This window comes from Protopterus annectens, chromosome 2.part2 (genome assembly GCF_019279795.1).
Source record: "Protopterus annectens isolate FY-2018-M chromosome 2.part2, PAN1.0, whole genome shotgun sequence".
Classification (NCBI taxonomy): domain Eukaryota; kingdom Metazoa; phylum Chordata; order Ceratodontiformes; family Protopteridae; genus Protopterus; species Protopterus annectens.
In genome coordinates this window covers 406,391,148-406,411,362 of record NC_056730.1, presented here as the reverse complement: position 1 = coordinate 406,411,362, position 20,215 = coordinate 406,391,148, and the positions used below count along the sequence as shown (strand labels likewise).

At 41.2% G+C, this 20,215-nt stretch overlaps 1 protein-coding gene across 1 annotated transcript in view; it reads right to left on the bottom strand.

The window, feature by feature from the left end:
* DHX29 (DExH-box helicase 29) overlaps nt 1-20,215 on the bottom strand; it is a 1,644,099-nt gene that overhangs the window by 255,555 nt on the left and 1,368,329 nt on the right. Inside the window, exon 22 of the mRNA XM_044064425.1 lies at nt 16,300-16,524. Within this exon, the coding sequence (XP_043920360.1) occupies nt 16,300-16,524 (225 nt within the window). The remainder of the gene's footprint in view (nt 1-16,299; nt 16,525-20,215) is intronic.

Genomic DNA, 20,215 nt, shown 5'->3' with positions numbered 1-20,215 from the left:
GGACTGGCAAGACCAGACAGGAGGAGAAGGCAACTACACACACCACAAAACCAGCCTCACATAATGCTACCACACCACTGAATCAAACACATAAACACACAAAGACATACTCGGAGGCTCTGAGTAAAAATTTACCTAAACAGCAGAGGCCTCCAAAGCAGACACCCAAACAACTGCTACCTCAAGACACCCCACAAGCAACACATAAACCACAAAAGCAGTGTGCAAAGCAGTCACAGCCCTTAAAGCCAAATACAAAACCAAACATACTTGTCATAGGTGACTCCACAGTCAGACACACTGACGTCCCACTCACCAGGCTGAACAAGGAGAGGGTCACAGTAAGCTGCCTATCGGGGGCTAGAATCCGCCACATAACACAAGCACTCGGGTCACTCCACGGCAAGTACAAATATGACACAGTCATTGTCCATGCTGGTGTGAATGACCTGAGACGTACCTCCCTGGACTACATGAAAAGAGACATAGAGGAGCTCTCTGATTATGTAGCCCAGGCAGGTATGACCCTAACCCTGAGCAGTATCCTTCCTTCACCAAGAATGATGCCAGAATATAAAGACAAGATGATCAGCTTTAACAATTGGCTTAATGTCTGGTGTCATTCAAAGGGGATCCAGTGTCTGTCTGCCTGGGATGACATGCTTGACAAGCCACGCTGCTTGCAAGGCGGCTTGCACCTGTCACCCCTGGGATTCCGGATATTGGCCAAGGCTCTTGCCACCCCTATAGTGCCTTTTTTAGGCAAGGCTCAAATTCTAAACCTACCACCCTAGAAAACAAAAATGGGAAGAAACTGAGGGTAATGCTGCTCAATGCCAGAAGTCTAAATCTCAAAATGAATGCACTCGAGGCCCTTCTCAGTATGGAGAACATCGATGTCTGTGTTGTAACTGAAACCTGGTTCAAGGCTCCTGAGAGCACCCCGGCACTATTAGGTTTTACCTCATATCATGCATTCCGGCCTTAAAACCCGGACCACACCACAAAAGGAGGGGGTGTATCCATATTCATAAAGGATACCCACACCTCCAGGTTGGTGGCAACGCAAGCTTGGAAACCATCCAGGTGCAACTAACCATAGGCAAAACTGCTCTACAAATTGTAGCATGCTACAGGCCACCCTCTCAAACTCAGGAACACCACACAGCCTTCCTGAAGACACTGGAGGGTATAAATGTTATCTCCAAACACCATCATATTGGGTGACTTCAACTACCCGAATATAGACTGGGAACATTACTCAAGCCCTAACTTTCTAGCCCAATGGTTCCTGGAGTTCATAAATTCAAATGCCATGGAACAGCTAGTCACTGTTCCCACGAGAGGAGAAAATATACTAGATCTCATTATCACAAACATGGGGACAAAATGTTCCACACCAGAAGTATATCCCTCATTGGTGAGATCTGATCATAAACTAATCTCACTGGAAATCCACATCCGCCCCACCCCAAACAAAAAGACCACAGTGAAGAACTTCTCTAAAGCAAACTTCACACTACTCAAGACTGGTGTGGTATCCTTCAAGGCCCCTGAGACAGTGGAAACCACAACCCAAGCTGCGGAAGCCCTTACAAATGCCTTCTATGAACACCTCCAGGACTGCATGGATCAGGCAATCCCAAATAAAACCAAGACTCTTTCCACAAAGGGCATTCGTCCAGTCTGGTGGACCCCAGCCATTAACAAACTTTACAATAAGAGGAGAAAGCTATTACATGATAGAACAAAATCCATAAAAGGGAAGTCACCCCTGATCATTATTAGTAAAAAATATGAGCACTCATAAAATCAACTAAGGCCAATTTTGAGAGAAAATTTGCCATGGATTCAAAGGACAATCATAAGGCCTTTTTCAGCTATGTTAGGAACCTGGGTGGAAACTCCCAGATATGCTCAGAATTAGTCCAAAATGATACAAAAATCACTGAACCCACAGACATTGCCAACATACTGGCAGACAGGTTCAGTGCAAACTTCACCCCTCTTCCCCTAAAGGAGAGATAACTATCCCAGCGGAGTGTAGCCTCCCAGACATCTCAAATGCGCAGGTGAAAGCTGCTCTCTCTAAAGCTAAAAACACAGCATCAATGGGACCGGATGGTGTCCTCGGCCGTGTGCTACACGAGCTAAATGAGGAATTAAACCCGCACATAAGGCAGCTGTTTAATCTCAGCCTTACCACAGGATACGTGCCCAAGGAGTGGCGTACGGCAACTGTGGTCCCACTCCACAAAGGTGGTGCCTCTACGGACCCTGGTAATTACCGCCCCATAAGCTTAACAAGTCTAGTCTGCAAAGCTATGGAGAGGATCATAATGGAGCTCATAAACAAAGATATAGGGGACTTGCAGACATTGGACCCGACCCAGTTTGGCTTCGTCAAGGGAAGATCATGCCTTTTGAACTTGGTCGACTTCTTCGAAACTGTCACCAAGGCCATTGATGAGGGAAAGGCAGTCCATACAGCCTACCTTGACCTTGCAAAGGCTTTCGACACAATACCCCACTCTGGTATTGTAGAAAAACTTACCAGCTTAAATGTAAACCCATATGTCACAAGATGGGTTGCAAACTGGCTTAAGGACAGAACCCACAGGGTTAGAGTTGCTGGCGCTATGTCAGACTCCAAGCCGGTCACAAGTGGTGTCCCACAGGGCTCGGTCCTTGGCCCCCTATTGTTCGGCATCTACTTCTCAGAAGTGCAGGCCAACATGGGAGGTCTTTGGCTGACAAAGTTTGCAGACGACTGCAAACTGGGCGCCATAGTGGAAAGTACATCGGTCACGGATATCCTTCAGAAGGGACTCACGGAAACAGATAGCTGGTGCTAGAGCCATGGCCTGAAGTTAAATGCCAAAAAATGTACAGTCATACCCTTTGGGAAAAACAAGGTAACCCCAAGCTACCATATAGGTGGCAATCCACTAAGCACAGAAGAGGTTATCAGGGACCTGGGGACCCAGGTTGACAGTGGCCTTTCTTTTGACACTCACGTTGCTAAAGTGGTTAGAAAGACCTTCTACATTGCCCACCTGATCATGAAGGGATTCACATCCAGATCTAGTGAGGTCATTGTTCCCCTGTACTCTTCACTTATCAGACCAATGATCGAGTACAATGCCCCATTCGGGATGTATCTCGCCCGACATCTGCAGCAATTGGAGAGACCCCAAAAGTTTCTCACCAAAAGGATAAAGGGACTCCAAAATCTGTCATATGCTGCCAGATTGAAGAAACTCCAGCTCTATTCAGTCGCATACCGTCTGCTCAGAGGTGACATGTGCCTGACATACAAGGCCATGTCCAACCCGGAATTAATGGACATGCTCCACCTCAAAAATCCAAATCCACCAAAACCACTAGAGCAAGTGACTTAAACCTTAGCACGGATATAAATAGGACGTGCTGGAGGGATAGATTTATCACTCAGAGACTCCCTATGCTGTGGAATAGAGTCCCGGTCCATGTGAGGCAGAGCACCTCGCTGGCTCTGTTCAAGAGAAATCTTGACCTGTGGATGGGAGATCGTAGGTTTACCCCGGGAATCATCTCTGTGTCACTGCTGGACAGAGGCACAACAAACTAATGGGTACAGTATTTTTTCATATAAGGGGTGGCGTAAGCCACAAAAATTTGGGCTAGGCTTATAAATGCCTTGGGGCAGATAGCCTAGTATAAACCTATGAACCTATATATGCCGAAGTACATTCAGACTTAATCTGAAAGGAAAATGAAAGAAGGCAAAGTGATAAAAAAAAGAACAAAAACAAAATGATAAACCAATGGAACAAAAACAAAAATCTTTCATGTGTTTTTTGGATTAATTTGTGTTATTTTTCTCTGTCTAATGGACATTTTTGTTTTTGTTCCTATGTACATTCAGTTTGGTGTGAGCACAGCTGCATTTTGACCTCACTAAAACTGTACTGGATTAATGGATAAAAGGCACAGCAGTACTTGTGCTACTCAGACAGATATTTTCTCTTCCTCAACTCAGTGATTCATACTCATGCACATTTCAAAAAAGCAGTGTGCAATTTCTCTTGTTAGAGAACATAAAGGCACACATTCCCCATACACTCATACAGAAAGTTGCAGACACTGACACACACAAAGAGAATGTTCTTACTGTACTTACCTCACAGAGTCAGATCGAGAAAGCAAAACAGATTACTGTCATACTACACAGCGCACTACTGCACTATTAGCCACTCTGTCTAATAGCTCATGCCACACAGACATACAGGCATATATACCTACAAAGACTCATGCATTCCTGACACTCATGGACACACACATCCCATATTGCCAAACTCTGCATCCACAATCTCCCCATTCATATCAGCCAAAGTTCACGAGGCAGCAGACAGCAGCCGTATATAAACCCGCATCCATGCACTCACAAGAAGCATACAATCACAGACACACGCACACAAACATACGCCCTCGCACATACTCCCCATACACTAGTCTACTACTCACCTGAATCAGCAATCTGAACAGGGAGAAGCTGCTCAGCTTTCTGTGCAAATACCCTCCTAGTGAAATGTATAAGTGCATGCCCCTAACTATCAGAGTACATATATATGCATTGTTTTTCATTGCTTTTATAGTTAATCTGCTTAGTTTGAGTCTTACTTCCTTCTGTACTATGCAAGCTTCCTAAGTGAGAAGCACAAGCTGCTTAAGATCATCATTAGCATAGATCCCACCCTCATGACTACTGTGTTTACATGCTGTGCCACAACTCTCTCTGCCCAGTGCTACTGGGCAGACAACTCAATGAATCAGGACAAGATTGCCTAGTATGTAAAGCAACTTGTGCAGCCTTTTGTTCCAGGCAAACTGTCTATACATGCCATCCACTAGTGCTTCAGGCTTTCAAAAAACATAACAATCTCTGACAAGAATTCTCTTCCTTGCAGAGTAGATAGGCTTTGGTCATTCCCTCTGAATGATATACTTTCAAAAACTTGCATAAAATGATTTAATTCTTTGAAAGCTAGAACTAATTTTAAGTTGTTTTTTCCACTACTTCCTACAAGGAAAACTTAAATCTCCAAAGCTTCCATGTAATGAACTGTACTTCGCTTGTATGCCATGCCATCTATACTCACCATCTTCTTTCAAAAAATGGTAAACAGAAATAATTGCACTGCCAACCCACTGAGGGGGACTGAAGCTAATACATTAACATTTTACATATCAAAGACTAATTACTGGACTTGATATATTTGCCCTTATGGGGAAAAATATATTTGTCAAACTAGAATCTGAGGCACTAACTCCTGGGTTTGCCTTCTCAACAGGCAATATTATATTTACTTTTTTTCCTGCAAAATGAAGTCAAATTTCTATTTTAATGAAACACAAAAAGAATCATGATCCAGCAAAAAAAATGTTTTTTAATGAAATAGTAAAAACTAAGGCAAAATACATATTAGCAAACCAACAAGTGAATGTTAAAGTGCTTAAAATGTTGAAATGGGCAGAGGATTAGCTAACTATTCTGGCACCTATAGTTGTCCCCTGAACTGGCACCCATCCTCAACTTTAAGTCAAGGGCCAAAAAAAAAAGCTCTGTGGACTTGAAGAGCTAAAAAAAGTTCTCTCTCTTAAACAGTAGCAAACATCTTGCTACATGGGCATCAGTTAGCTGCTGGAGTTAATGCATGCCATACATGTAGCACTAAAGCACCCCAGCATGAATGTAAACATCAACATTCAAATGCCCACACTGAAATGAACACTTTGTGCCCCAGTGCAACTGCCTGCTTCATTCTACCCTAGCTATACTTCTGCAAACAGAACTGTATACACAATACACAGTTTGTATCTACGGAATAACATCTGTAATTATTCTGTTTCTAAGATGTCCTTAAAACCTCCTAAAGTAAAAAGCCTATGTGCTGCTAGTGTTGTTTCCTGGATCTTTAGAAATTCCCAAGTAACACAGTAGTGTATTTCAAATTCTCAATCATCTGACAAGGTACTTTGTCCATGCAAATTAAAACATGTACAGATCTTAGATTTCTTGGTGTACTACCTGACAACTGCATAATGACAAAATGCTTGAAATTTCCCATCTGAAAACAAAAATAAAAATATCCAAAATCATTGTGTGAAAATTAGAAAAGGCGTATGATCTAGCTTCAAAAAAGTGTTGTTACCTGCCAGTATCATCATTAGAGATTCATTTTCAGTTTGGGATATTTCTGTTCCAATCAGAATTGGGTCTAGAGTTTCAAATTAAGGCTAGACTTACAGTTATCAATAGTATAAAGATCAGAGCAAATAAGACTTTTAGCTCTTATCACAATTCTATTTACCCTCAATCAAACTGTGCACAATATATTAATTTTTCTTAGAATTAAGGAGACTTACACTGAAAAATAAAACTTTTCTAAAATCTCAAGGTTCAAGAACTCACAAAAATAAGGAAATCTGATGTACCATTAACCAGAAACATTATAGCAAATATAAAAGTGTCCTGAAATGTAGCAATATTGGTCATAGCCATAGGTAGTTAGAAGGGATCACTGAGGAGCATAGCTCAAGTTTCCAATTGCCATAAAGCTCTGTCTGGTTACATGACTTGCTCAAAGTCACACAGTAGCCAAGTAAAAGTCTTAATCTTCTTCAATGTTATTTCTGAAAAAGAGACATATTACAAGTTAACTGTAAGAAAACATTTTTTTTCTTAATGACACTATTTAAATTGTGCATGATCTTCTTTGCATGATATAAAGTAAATTTTCTGAGTTATTTTTAAGTGTAATGAGGATACAAATGTAAACAGGTGCTCTTGTATATTCTTTTTTTCATTCTCCCTTCTCTCTTTCTCCTTGTTCAGTGTGCTTTTCTCATTCTTGCACAGGGGAATGAATGGGTTTGGGCCCTTAGCTTAATCTAGTTACAAGTTTTGAGAGAAATCAAGTAAATGCAAAATAACATTGAATATTATAAGGCTTTTATCTAGTAAACAAATGTATACTTGGCAGTGTTGTGTATGATTCTCATGTCTCTAGGAGACAATTTGATAAAGAGAAGGGGCTTGGAGAAAAAGTTTTGTGAAAACATTCAAGTGTTTTCCCAGCTGAGAGAGCTATAAAGATAAGACAAAGCCAGAGAGTACTTAGTAGAAGCACAGCCTCTACCATGCGTCTCAGCATGGATAACCTGTTAGGTGAGCTCAAGCCTGTAAATGTGGCTATCAGTTTGGAACATTTTTTCCTATTAGGAGGGATAACTTCCATATCTGAATATGTACATCATTTTGTTTGCTATTATTAAGCTAATAGGTTGTAGGGGGTTATTGGAGGTGTGTCTGTTTTTTTGTTTGAGGGCTTTCTATAAAACAAAACGTTTTTCAAGATGTGACGTGCTCAAATGGATATGACAAGAAACAACTGTATAAAAGATCAACCTGCCAAACAGTACATGCATGTAATACAAAAGCTGGAACTAGACATTTAACTAAAAGCTCTTAAACATAAAAGGTGAGAATAATAACTTTTAAATCAATGACACTTTCTGTAGCCTCTTTAAACATTAATGGTCTCACAGATAAATACAAAAAAGAAAGAGTAATGAACTAGAGTGCAAATATCTATGCTACAGGAGGCACACTTGGAAAGAACAGTACGTGTGAATTTGATAAAGAAAGGTTTTCATGATGGTTATTCTGAGGAATACCTGGGGCAAAGGAAAAGAGGGGTGTTTATATTAATTGCAAGAGGAGCTCCAATAGTGATAGAAGAGGATAAAAAAAGATAATAATGGTACATTTGTAGTACTAAACAACTACTGGCAAAGGAGAAGGATTACACTGGCATGTATTTATATTCCATCTAAAACTGCTATAATGGAGCTTAAGAAAATTCTGGGAGAAATAATCAGCTTTCAGCAAGGAATATTACTTAAAGGTGGGGACTGGAATTTGATTTGCAACAGTGAAGATCTGTCTGGGGGGAGGCAGAAGACAGAATATAGCAAAGGAGGACAGATTTCTGAAGAAATGCATGCAAATATGTTGCATGGAAGATGTGAATTCAGTACTAGGAGTTTGGAGTGAATTTACATATTATTCCCCAAGATACAAAAACAGGGCTAGGCTAGACCAAATGTACATTTCACAGGAACATATGGATTTAACTGAAGGTCTTGATATGCACCCAATAACTATTTCAGATCATGCACTAATAATAACTTAAAATAAAAACACAGTGTAATGAAATAAAAATGAGACACTTGCACTTTCTCACCTATCTGTTGAAAAGAGGAATTTCAGGAATGGGTAGTGGAAATTATTCAGGAGCTATTAGGGAAGATAGAAAATTCTCCTGAAAATATAGTTAAGGAGTGGGATAAAATTAAAGAAGAGTTTAAAAATAGTGTAGAAATAAAAGAAAGGGAGATATGGTTAAGAAGGAAAAATAATTATTTAGAAGGACTGACAAATGTTACAGTATTACAAAGCAGGGAGAATTCCACAGAACAAGAAGAGGAGCAGCTTCAGAATACTAAACAGAAAATAAGGGATTACCGCAACAATATGCATGGGATTAGAAAGATTGCTGTTAAGCAACTGATTTTTGATAACTCTAGAGCACAAAAACTTTTAGCACAATGACTCAGGCAGCAGAGTGTAGAAAGGGGTCTTGCCAAGTAAGATAACAAGAGATCCTGCAGAAATATTAGAAATATTTCAGAAATTCTATGAAAGTCTGTATAAAGTAGAAAAATATGGAAATCATGAAAAGATACAAATAGAAATCTTTATGGAAGAATTAAATATGTCAATGTTAGAGGTAGATGAGGCTCAATTACTAATAGTTAGGACAGGAGAAGATGAGATAAAAATGGTGATGTAGAACCAATCTACAGGAAAGCCCCCAGGAATAGATGGTAATCCTGCGGATGTCTGGAAGGTATCAGGGAAAAAACAGATAAAGATCTGGAAGGTTTTGTTTAACAGTATTTTAAGAGTAGTAGAACTACCAACATCATGGAAGAAAGTGGTGGTAGCTGTAATACCTAAAGAGGGTAAAAGTCCATCAGATCCAGCTTCATACAGGCCCATTTCACTACTAAACCATGATTATAAAGTGTTAATGTCTATAATGGCTAAAGAATGGCAAAACTGATAGATATGGATCAATGTGGTTTTGTGGAAGGGAAGCAAACATTTGACAACATTAACAGAACATTGATGATCCAGAAGGAAGCAGAATGTAAAAAAATGCCACTGCTGTTGGTGGGTCTTGATGGAGAGAAAGCATTTAACAGAGTATGAGCAAGGCAATGGAAGCATTTGCATTCCTTGACAATAATGCAAGGTTGATTAAGAGGATATATGAGGGATTGGAGGCAAAAATGAAACTGGGTGGGATACTCTCTGATAATTTCTGATTGAGCAGAGGAACCAGGCAGGGGTGTCCTCTCTCCCTTTGTTATTTGCATTATATTTAGAACCACTGGCAAAGAAAATAAGGGACTCAAAAATTCAAGGATATAACTGGTGTGCTAGCCAAGAAAAGCTGGTTCTATTTGCAGTTGACATTATTTTATACCTGACAAAACCAGAAAGGGAGATTACAGTGTTGTGGAACATATTGAGACAGTTTCAAACCTTTTCGGGATACAAAATTAATGAACCTAAAATAAAAGGTTCAAAAGGTGCAAAAAATTATGCACCCACATACAAATTGGTTCAGCAACATCCATAATTATGGGAACATAATAAAATGAAGTATTTAGGAATATGGATTAAAAATGATACTGCTTTGGCAGCTAAGGATATCTGGGAAGAGACTAAACAAAAGAAAAAAAAAGTGAAAATAAAGCTCTGTTAATGGATATCAACAGTAAGATACAAGCAGTTAAAATGTTTTTAGTCCCTTTAGACTTATACACTCGTCAGGTGTGTTTTTATCAACCAGAGAAATAGTAGCGGATAGCAATTAATAAAGAGCTGAAGAATTTTATCTGGGAGGGGAAGATGGCAGGCAAGAGTCAAGTGGGACAAGCTTATTCTTCCAAAAGAACAGGGCAGACTGAGATTATCCAAGTTGAAGGGGTATTTCAGAGCAACACAGTTTAGGCTCCTATACAGAGCACAAGTAGAAAACTATAATTCAAAGTGGAAAGAGATAATGATGAAACGGGGGAAAGCTCAAGTAACAGGGAGAGACTGGGATTTTGGATGCACACCTTTAAGGAAAACAACAAAAATCGTACAGAATGTTATATTCATAAAGTAGCAGAACATCTTCTAAGAACTAAGCCAACATGGGAACGGAGAAAGGAGATTCTGCCGATAGGTTCACAGGTTGGTACTAGGCTATTGGCCCTAGGGCCTATATAAGCCTAGCCAAACGGTACCCTGGCTTTTGCCACCAAAGAAAATTAATTACCTGTCCCCTGTCAAGTAGAGCCACAGAAGTGATCCCTGGGGTGAAATTCCTATCTCCCATCCAATCATTAAGATTTTTCTTGAAGAGTGTTAATGAGGAGCTTTGTTTGATATAGATAGGTAGTTTGTTCCAGAGTATGGGAAGTCTCAGATAGGAATCTATCCCTCCAGCATGTTCTGTTTATTGTGGTGACAAGGTTTAGGTCCCTACAGCATGTAACCCAGAGGGATTGGGATTTCTTTACGTGGAGCATGTCCAACAGCTCTGGGTTTGACATAGCTTTGTATGTTAGGCAGAGATCGCCTCTGTGTAGGCGATATGCGACAGAGTAAAGCTGGAGTTTTTTTAGACGGTCTGCGTAGGGCATCAGTTTGAGGCCGGTAATCCTCTTTGTGAAGTACTTCTGTGGCCTTTCCAGTTGTTGTTGATGTCTTGTGAGGTACATACCAAAAGGGGCTTTGTACTCTATAATGGGTCTAATGAGTGATGAGTAGAGGGGAACAATGACCTATTTTTTCCTGGATAAGAAACCTTTTGTGATGAGGTGTGCCACGTAGAAGGATTTCCTGACTACTGTGGCGATGTGCTTATCAAAGAAGGGACTACTGTCCACCTGTGTCCCAAGGTCTCTTATACTTTCGGTGTTAAGTAGACTACTGCCTATGTGGTAGTTCATGGGAACAGAGCTTTTACCAAAAGGGATGACAATGCACTTTTTGGCATTGAGCTTGAGGCCATGGCTTTGACACCTGGCATCTGTCTCAGTGAGGCCCTTTTGTAGGATGTCCACATCATTAGGAGATTTGATTATGGCTCCTAGTTTGCAGTCATCTGCGAACTGTGTTAGCCAAAGACCTTCTGTGTTAGCCTGTACTTCAGAGAAGTAGATGCCAAACAGGAGAGGACCTACGACTGAACCCTGTGGTACTCCACTTGTCACTGGTCTGAAGTTGGATTTAGAGTCTGCTACTTTCACAGTGTGGGTTCGGTCAGTGAGCCAGTTGGCAACCCATCTTGTGACATAGGGATTTATACCTAGTTTAGTGAGTTTGTCTATAACTCCAGAGTGGGGGATGGTGTCGAAAGCCTTGGCTAGATCTAGATAGGCTGTGTGTACCACCTTACCGTCATCTACGGCTTTGGTAACTGCTTCAAAGAAGTCTATCTGGTTTAAGAGACATGATCTGCCTTCTACAAACCCGAACTGGGTAGGGTCCAGAGTTTGGAGAATGACTGCAATTAGGGATACAGACAATAGGCAACAGGAGGCGTGAATACATTGGAGAAATCTGACAAAGGAACTAAAGTGTTGGGAGAAAATAACTAGAGAGGGAAAGGTAATAGAATGGGAAGATGCCAAGAACTTATTTGGACTGCAGGCTAGAGACTGCCTTCCATAACAAGGAATGATATCAGAGTATAGGCAAAGAGAAAGAAAGAGGGGAGTCCTAAACAAAAGAACAGCACTGGTAGAATTTTTAGTAGACTCTAAAACAGAAGTTGCCGTTAAAAAAAGAATAATTAGTACAGCATAAAAATATTGCATAATTATACAAATCAATCACAGGAGGTTAAGAAGGATTGGTAAGAGAGTAGATAAGCAAGTCACAAAGAAACAATGGGTATATATGGGTCACCTTTAAAATCTCGAACTCGCGTTTGCCCGAAACAGAATCCGACGGGACGAGAATACCGAAAATGCAGATGACCGAAAAGGTGAGAACCCGACGGACTCGGTAAGTGTGCGATCGAGTGAGGGATTTAGTGTTAGGGAGCGGACAGGGAAGTGTGCGATAGTGAGGGACTGTGGGTTAGGGGTGGGTTAAGTGAGTTAGGGTTAGGGTGCAGGTAGGGTGTGTGTGCGATGGTGAGGGACTGTGGGTTAGGGGTAGGTTAAGTGAGTTAGGGTTAGGGTGCAGGTAGGGTGTGTGTGCGATGGTGAGGACTGTGGGTTAGGGGTGGGTTAAGTGAGTTAGGGTTAGGGTGCAGGTAGGGTGTGTGTGCGATGGTGAGGGACTGTGGGTTAGGGGTGGGTTAAGTGAGTTAGGGTTAGGGTGCAGGTAGGGTGTGTGTGCGATAGTGAGGGACTGTGGGTTTAGGGGTGGGTAAGTGAGTTAGGGTTAGGGTGCAGGTAGGGTAAGTGTGCGGTAGTGTCGGACCTTAGGGTTAGGGTTTGGGTTAGGGATAGTGCATATGTTATGTAGTGTACTGTGTTGTTTACGTGTAGTGTGTTGGTGTAATGGTTTTCGGTGTTTTGCGTTGTCTGCGTTTTTATGTTTTCGGTCTTTTCGTTTCGGGCATTAGTGTGTCAGGCAAACGCGGTTTCGAGGTTTTAAAGGTGATCCGTATATATATATATATATATATATATATATATATATATATATATATATATATATGGGTCACCTTTAAAATCTCGAACTCGCTGTCTCAAAACAGAATCCGACGGACGAGAATACAGCAGATGACCGAAAAGGTGAGAACCCGATGGACTCAGTAAGTGTGCGATCGAGTGAGGGATTTAGTGTTAGGGAGCGGACAGGTAAGTGTGCGATAGTGAGGGACTGTGGGTTAGGGGTGGGTTAAGTGAGTTAGGGTTAGGGTGCAGGTAGGGTGTGTGTGCGATGGTGAGGGACTGTGGGTTAAGTGAGTTAGGGTTAGGGTGCAGGTAGGGTGTGTGTGCGATGGTGAGGGACTGTGGGTTAGGGGTGGGTTAAGTGAGTTAGGGTTAGGGTGCAGGTAGGGTGTGTGTGCGATGGTGAGGGACTGTGGGTTAGGGGTGGGTTAAGTGAGTTAGGGTTAGGGTGCAGGTAGGGTGTGTGTGCGATAGCGAGGGACTGTGGGTTTAGGGGTGGGTAAGTGAGTTAGGGTTAGGGTGCAGGTAGGGTAAGTGTGCGGTAGTGTCGGACCTTAGGGTTAGGGTTTGGGTTAGGGATAGTGCATATGTTATGTAGTGTACTGTGTTGTTTACGTGTAGTGTGTTGGTGTAATGGTTTTCGGTGTTTTGCGTTGTCGGCGTTTTATGTTTTCGGTCTTTTCGTTTCGGGCATTAGTGTGTCGGGCAAACGCGGTTTCGAGGTTTTAAAGGTGATCCATATATATATATATATATATATGTGTGTGTGTATGTCTCCCAAATATGCAACACAATCTAGAAGATTTAGGACCTTTGCCTGGAAGTGTCTACATAGGTATTTTTATACCCTAAGCAGACTTCTAAGAATTTTTCCTAGAGTAGATTGCAAATGTTGGAGGTGTAATGGGGTTAGAAAGAGGTAACTGGGAACATATTTTCTGGGAATGTAATGAGTTGGCAGCTTTAAAGATTCCCTGCAGATTGCTCTGTCAGAGATGCTAGGTAAGCAAACTGAAGTAACTTGGGAAATTATTTTTTTGAGCTATGATACAGAATTGGAATTGCCTAGACAAAGTAAGGGCTTGTGGAGTCTAATTATGATGGCTGCCAAAAAAGCAACTACTAGAAAATGGAAATCAAAATCTAAACCAATTTTACTAGAAGTAACAGATAGTAACAGAGATAAAACAACTGGAACTGGGATGTTCAGAAAAAGGATAGGAGCAAACAATATGGGAAATGTGGGATCAATATATGCAGAGAGGAAAGAGGATTAAAAGAAGGCAGGATTTGAATGAGCTATGTAATGGTTGACTAACAATGACTGGATATGTTAAAAGTGATGTATAATGTTTACAGCTGTGTTGGCAAGGTTTGGAATGTATAATGTTTGCAACTGACATTGTGTCACTATGGTTTGTTTTCATTTACATAAATGTAACATGGCTTATATCGTACATGCTAATTTAATAAAGCTGTTTCTTGTTAAAAAAATGTATGTTTACAGAGATTTTATAACAATGAAAGATGTCCAGTTTACATATCAGGAAATGTTATACTTGAAGGTTATCATAATAGGATTTTTATTTGCTTTCTTTTTGTACATCTGTTTGTCGATCATCAGTCCCTTCCCAGTTACTCGGCCCATTCATGCCCCACCACTGGGATAAGGGTCAACTGGCTGGGGCCATCTTTCAGACAGCCAGCATGGGTAGTTTGAGATTTTGTATGTTTTAAGCCCTAGTCTCAGCATGCATCCTTCAAAACACTAGGGAAGGGATATATAATGAAATGACCACAGAGGCCATCCACTCACTTGTGCAAATGGCAATCCTTCCAAGTAGCCTTGCCCTTCCACCAGAAAGATAAACAGTGATTTCTCTAGTCACCACCAGGCAAATCCCATTACCTCTTTCCATCCTTGCCCTCTCTACCTGGTACCTACAGTGCTGGCACGACTAAGTGAACACGATAGCCTGGTTCACAGTCACAGCTCAATCCCTCTAGGCCACACAGCTAGGCTTAAAATAAGATATTTGGTGTCCCCAACTGATTAACAGCACAACATAAATAGCATTTAAAAGTCAAAACTCGGTAAAACCTAATATATTTGAAGCACTACTGGCAATTTTATTAATCCTGAATGTTGTTGTGTCTTTGGGCTTTTCCCGGTTAGGAGTCGCCACAGCAGAACTCCGGTCCGCTAATGATTGGCAGTAGAATTTTACGTGCCGAGTTGCCGGCCCTGATGCACAACCTTCAACGAAGGTACGCCCATTCACGCATGTCTCCACACAGAAGATGCTCTAGCTGAGAATCGAACAGGACAACGTCTTACTGTGAGACGGCAACGCTACCACAGCACCACCACCGCAGTGCTTCCATAATTTTATTAATCCTGAATAAAACTCAGAAAAACAAAAAAAAAAAACAAGAGGGAATGGATAACACCTACTTCACAGAAGATACAGCACAGAAAATGCATCAGCATGTGTAAAATCAAACCAGATGGAAAACACATACAGACAATTCCCAGCCAAGATATTGTACACTCAGGTTTACTTATTTGCCCGTAACACGGGTGTTAGCTTGCAGTATAGAATACAAGTGGCTAAAGGACAACTTACCCTTTTTTTTGGGGGGGGGATCATATGACGGGACCATCTGCCATGCTCACAATAAAGACACTGTGATCTGATCACTGGATTCAGCCAGTTGGTCCAGTTCATAACAGAAATGTGAGATGTGCAGACATACAAAAGCATGTGCATGTGACCACCTCAACATCATTTCACTAAAGTCAGGAATTGAGAATAGAACAATATGGGTATTGCGTAAAAAAACATTATAATAGCTCCAGGGCACACTTCACAGTTTTTACTCTTAAGTGGTATTGAAAGAAAGCTATGTATAATGAGTGGTTCTAAGGAGAAATCAGAGATTAATAGAGGGGGTCCTACATAATAAAAGTTATCCTTATTTGTTTACAGGAAGTGGGTCACATCTGTATACAGTTTATTAACACTTATTGCTCAAGTTTCATTTTTTCTCAAACTGCTCCAATGTCTTTCCCCAAGATACTACCCATTCTGTGAAATGTATTTTTTATAGAGTTGCTCACATCAGCTGCTACACCTAAGTCTTAAAGCCAAACCCCTTAAATCCGATCTTAATACATGGTGTTGCACAGTGCAAGTTGAATCTGCCTTAAATTCTGTTAAAGCCCTTGAGCTACTTTTATCACATGCCATGTCCAGTACCACTGAAAATAAAAGGAACAAACCTATGACCCTTACAATCACAAATAACTCCTTAAGGTGGTGTTGTATTATCCAAAAGCTGTACTTCAAATTAACATGCCACAACCAATTAATCACGTCACTATATAAAACCTTCCTCAGGCAAAAAGATGCACACATTGAAGGAACAACATACTAAGTTAACACCTGAAATACAGAAGTTAAGACAACAAAATGTGAACACTTGTCTTTAATGGGGACTTACCACAGGTTCCAGGCAACCAAAAATAGCACCAAAGATAAGCATTTTGCCAATCTTTACATTAACGGGCAGTGCTGCAAGATGCTGGCCAAGTGGTGTGAGGATGGCTTGATCCATTTCACAGGCTCCCGTTTTCCTCAGCAGGTTCATGGCATTGCTAACCATCTGAGGCTGGGGAGGATCTAATGCTTTTCTGAGAAAATCTTCTGGTGAGCCAAGATTACACTTCTGTTAACAAAATCAAAAAGAAAGTATGAGTAACGATAATCAGAAATAGTACATACTGCATTTTATTTATAAACTTCACAGGCAAGCATAATATAAATTATAAATGTTTTTAGTAGTATGTACAGAAACACAACAATACTTAAAACGTTGCAATAGCAAAGAGAGCACTCTAAAATTCAGTAAAGATGATGTCATAATTAAAACACAACCGCAGAGCCAAACCTGAAAGTTACAGCTTGGTACTTTATTGTGTTTAGTCTCAAAAGGAAATGAGTGAAGATGGGTAAGTAATGATGAAAATGTCAAAGGATGGAACTTCAAGACACTAAGTAAGGATGTGGATTGAGGGTGGCGACCCCTAACCGGGAAAAGCCGAAAGACAACAACAACAGTAGTACACAGGTAAGGGAGAAAGGTAAAAAAGAATTCTGATTTTCTAAATGAGAACACAGCAATAGCAATGAAAATGATTCTCTCAATGAGGCAAAGGCTAACACAGTGATTTTAATGAAAGCAGAAAGAGTAAGAAATGGGAAGACAAAAGGTTACTTTGGCAATGAGGTGGACACAAAACATTAATCAATGAAACCATCAACTTGCTAGTCTTTAACATTCATCCATATGAAGGAAATGACTGCTTCAAATGGAGTAAAGTTTTTTTTTTCAAATATACAAATACCTTAAATGCCAATACTGCTGAGTGATTTTCAAGCAGCTCGCAGCTGCCTACTCAAGAAGATTATCCAATTAATATAAATTCAAAATGTGCAAATATTTACGCAAATTAAAGTAAAATAACTGAAGTTGAAAAATATTGTAACAACCAAAGGATGTAAACATAATAAAAGAACTTAGCATAACAGGAGACATCCAACCGGCCACTGTCGCAGTATTCATCACACATGAGTATTTGTCACTGACATCTAGCCCAGATACCAAAGTTTTACCTTTCCAAGGGCATACGGATGTGCTCAAGGGGGGGTGTCTGTGGAAAGGGACTGAATCAAAGGGCCTTCCAGGTAGGGAACATTTTGAATTCCCTGGGTGAAACAGAAGACTACCACAGGTGCTTGACACTTTGTGAAAACTCTTGGAGCAGTAGAAAGACCAAAGGGCAAAGCAGTAAACTGAAAATAAGAAGAGCCACAGAAGAACCTGAGGAATCTCCCGCACGACTTTTGCAAATGGGGATGTAAGGATAGGCATACTTTAAGTCTGGGAACAATACAAATATCTGAGGCAGAATAAAAGGCAGGAAGGTTTGTAGAGAAAGCATTTTAAAGGTAGGCATTTTCAGGAATGTGTTTAGCTGGGAGAGGTCCAGGATGGGCCTCCACTGCCTTTCCATCCTTGGAACCAGAAAGATTCTTGAGTAAAAACGTTTTTCTATGAAGGGTGAAGGTGCTTCTTTTCTATGATGCCCTGTGCTAGCAAGTCCTGAATAATGGGACCAATTAATGGAAGCTGGTTGGGCAGAAATTTGGGAATCCTTTTGTGGAGGGAATACTTTCTCAAGCATGGTGTAGCCTTTGTTTGATGATGGTCAGAATCCACTTGTCGATAAATACCACCTCTCAGAACTGAAGTGAAAGGGAAAGTCTTTTTTTGATGGGGGGGGATAGTTGCATTGTTTTTCCCCACATGGGGGCCTCACTGAATGGGAGTCCCTCTGTGGTTTGTCAAAAAGTTTTTCCTAGGCACTTTATTATGTGTCAAAGAGGGCCTACAGTCCCACTTAACAAAGGAAGTGGATTTGGACAGATAATTCTTATGGTATCAAGGAAGCGTAGAGAGCTAAATCTGCCTGCAGTCTTTCATGGTCATGTCTTGCTCTCACAGAGTTTTGAAAAGACTGGCAACCTCTGGCTCAAATTAAAGGTCACTGTCCAATGGTGAAACCAAGAGTTTGTATTTGAAAGTCTTCAGAGATGGGCTGATCTCGTAGCCATGCATACCTTCTGCTCACTGAGCCAGTGGCAGCAGCCCTGGACATAGCTCCACTGCATCATAAAATACAGTTGTGTACCTACCATAAATGTAGATGTTCGAGTGTATTCACTGCTGCAGTCATTACACTTGGGTTATCCTGCTGGCAGGCTACCCGCAGTCGGCCTGAATTCCAAAGTCTTGGTCCGGCATCAGTTGCTGTCGCCTCTTCCCGGACATCAGTGTGCCAGGGGTATAAAAGATGCAGCCGACGCCATTTTCTTCAGTTTTTCTTGCCCCAGATGTCAGGTGCCCCCAGATTGGTAGGCTAAAAATTTATGCCAATATGTATGCATTCAATAACATAAACATTTCCTTCATCTACAAGCAAATGCACCACATAGGTTGTACAGGATAGAAAAGTACAGCTAAGTCTCAGCAAAGAAAGGGGGGGTGGTGGGTGGGTAACCTGGACTGCAACAGTGAATACACTCGAACATCTACATTTATGGTAGGTACTCAACTGTACTATGTTCATCGTGTTTCACTGTTGCAGTCATTACACTTGGGTTGAATCCCAAAGCTGATGTAGGGTGGCTGGGTCTAAATAGGATTAGGAGAGGCTATAAGGCCCTGCAAAACTGCAGTGGCAAAGCCTGCTCTGGATTTAGAGTAGAGAGGTAAATGGTAGTGCTTGGTGAAAGTGTGCACTGAACTCCAAGTTGAAGCCTCTAAAATGTCTTTGGTTGGTACCCCTCTGAGGAAGGCTGCTGAAGTGGCTGCTGCTCTGATAGAATGTGGCCTAATGCCCTTAGGGATTGATTTGCCATGTTGTGAATAACAGAATCGAACGCAGTGGCCTATCCATTTCGAAATGGTCTGCTTTGAGATAGCCTTTCCTTGTGATCCTGCAGCATATGCCACTAAAAGTTGCTCAGTCTTTCTGAAAGCTTTAGTTCTGTCCAAGTAGAAGCGTAGCTGTCTGTGTATGTCCAAAGAATGCAGGAGTCTCTCACCCTTATTCTGTGGGTTTGGATAAAAAATAGGCAAATTAATGGTTTGGTTACGGGCCACACTGGACACTACCTTAGGCATAAATGTCGGGTTAGTCCTCAGAGAAACCCTGTCTGGATGGAAAATGATAAAAGGTTCCACAGCCATGAGAGCCTGCAACTCTGAGACTCGTCTTGCAAAGTTATTGCTAGGAGCAGAGCTGTTTTCCAAGATAAGAACTTTATTTCAGCTGTATTGGCTGGCTCAAAAGGCGGAAGTGTGAGTTTCTCCAAGACATAATTGAGGTCCCATTCAGGTATTGGTGCTCTCCTTGGAAGTCTTATGTTTTTGACCCCTCTGAGGTACTGCCTTAGCAATGGATGAGAAAAAATAGGTGGTTCCGTATTGTAATGAGCTGAAATGGCAGAGGCATGGATTTTAATTGATGAGAAGGATAAGCCTTTGTCCAGCATCTCAGTTAGGTATTGTAAAATCTGAGTAATATTTGGTACAAGCGTGTCAATTCCTTGTGCCTGGTTCCAAGCACAGAATCTCTTCCATTTTTCTGCATAAGATTTTCTGGTACTTGGCCTCCTGGCCTTCACAATAACATCCATCACTGCTTTAGAGAGAGGTGCGTTCTGCATGGCTACATTATTCGCCATGCTGCCAGATTTAGGGTCCTGAGTTGGCTGTGCAGGATCTGATTGTTTTGTTGGGTCAGTAAGTGAGGAATTAGAGGCAATGTCCAAGCTGGGCCTTGAGACGAGCT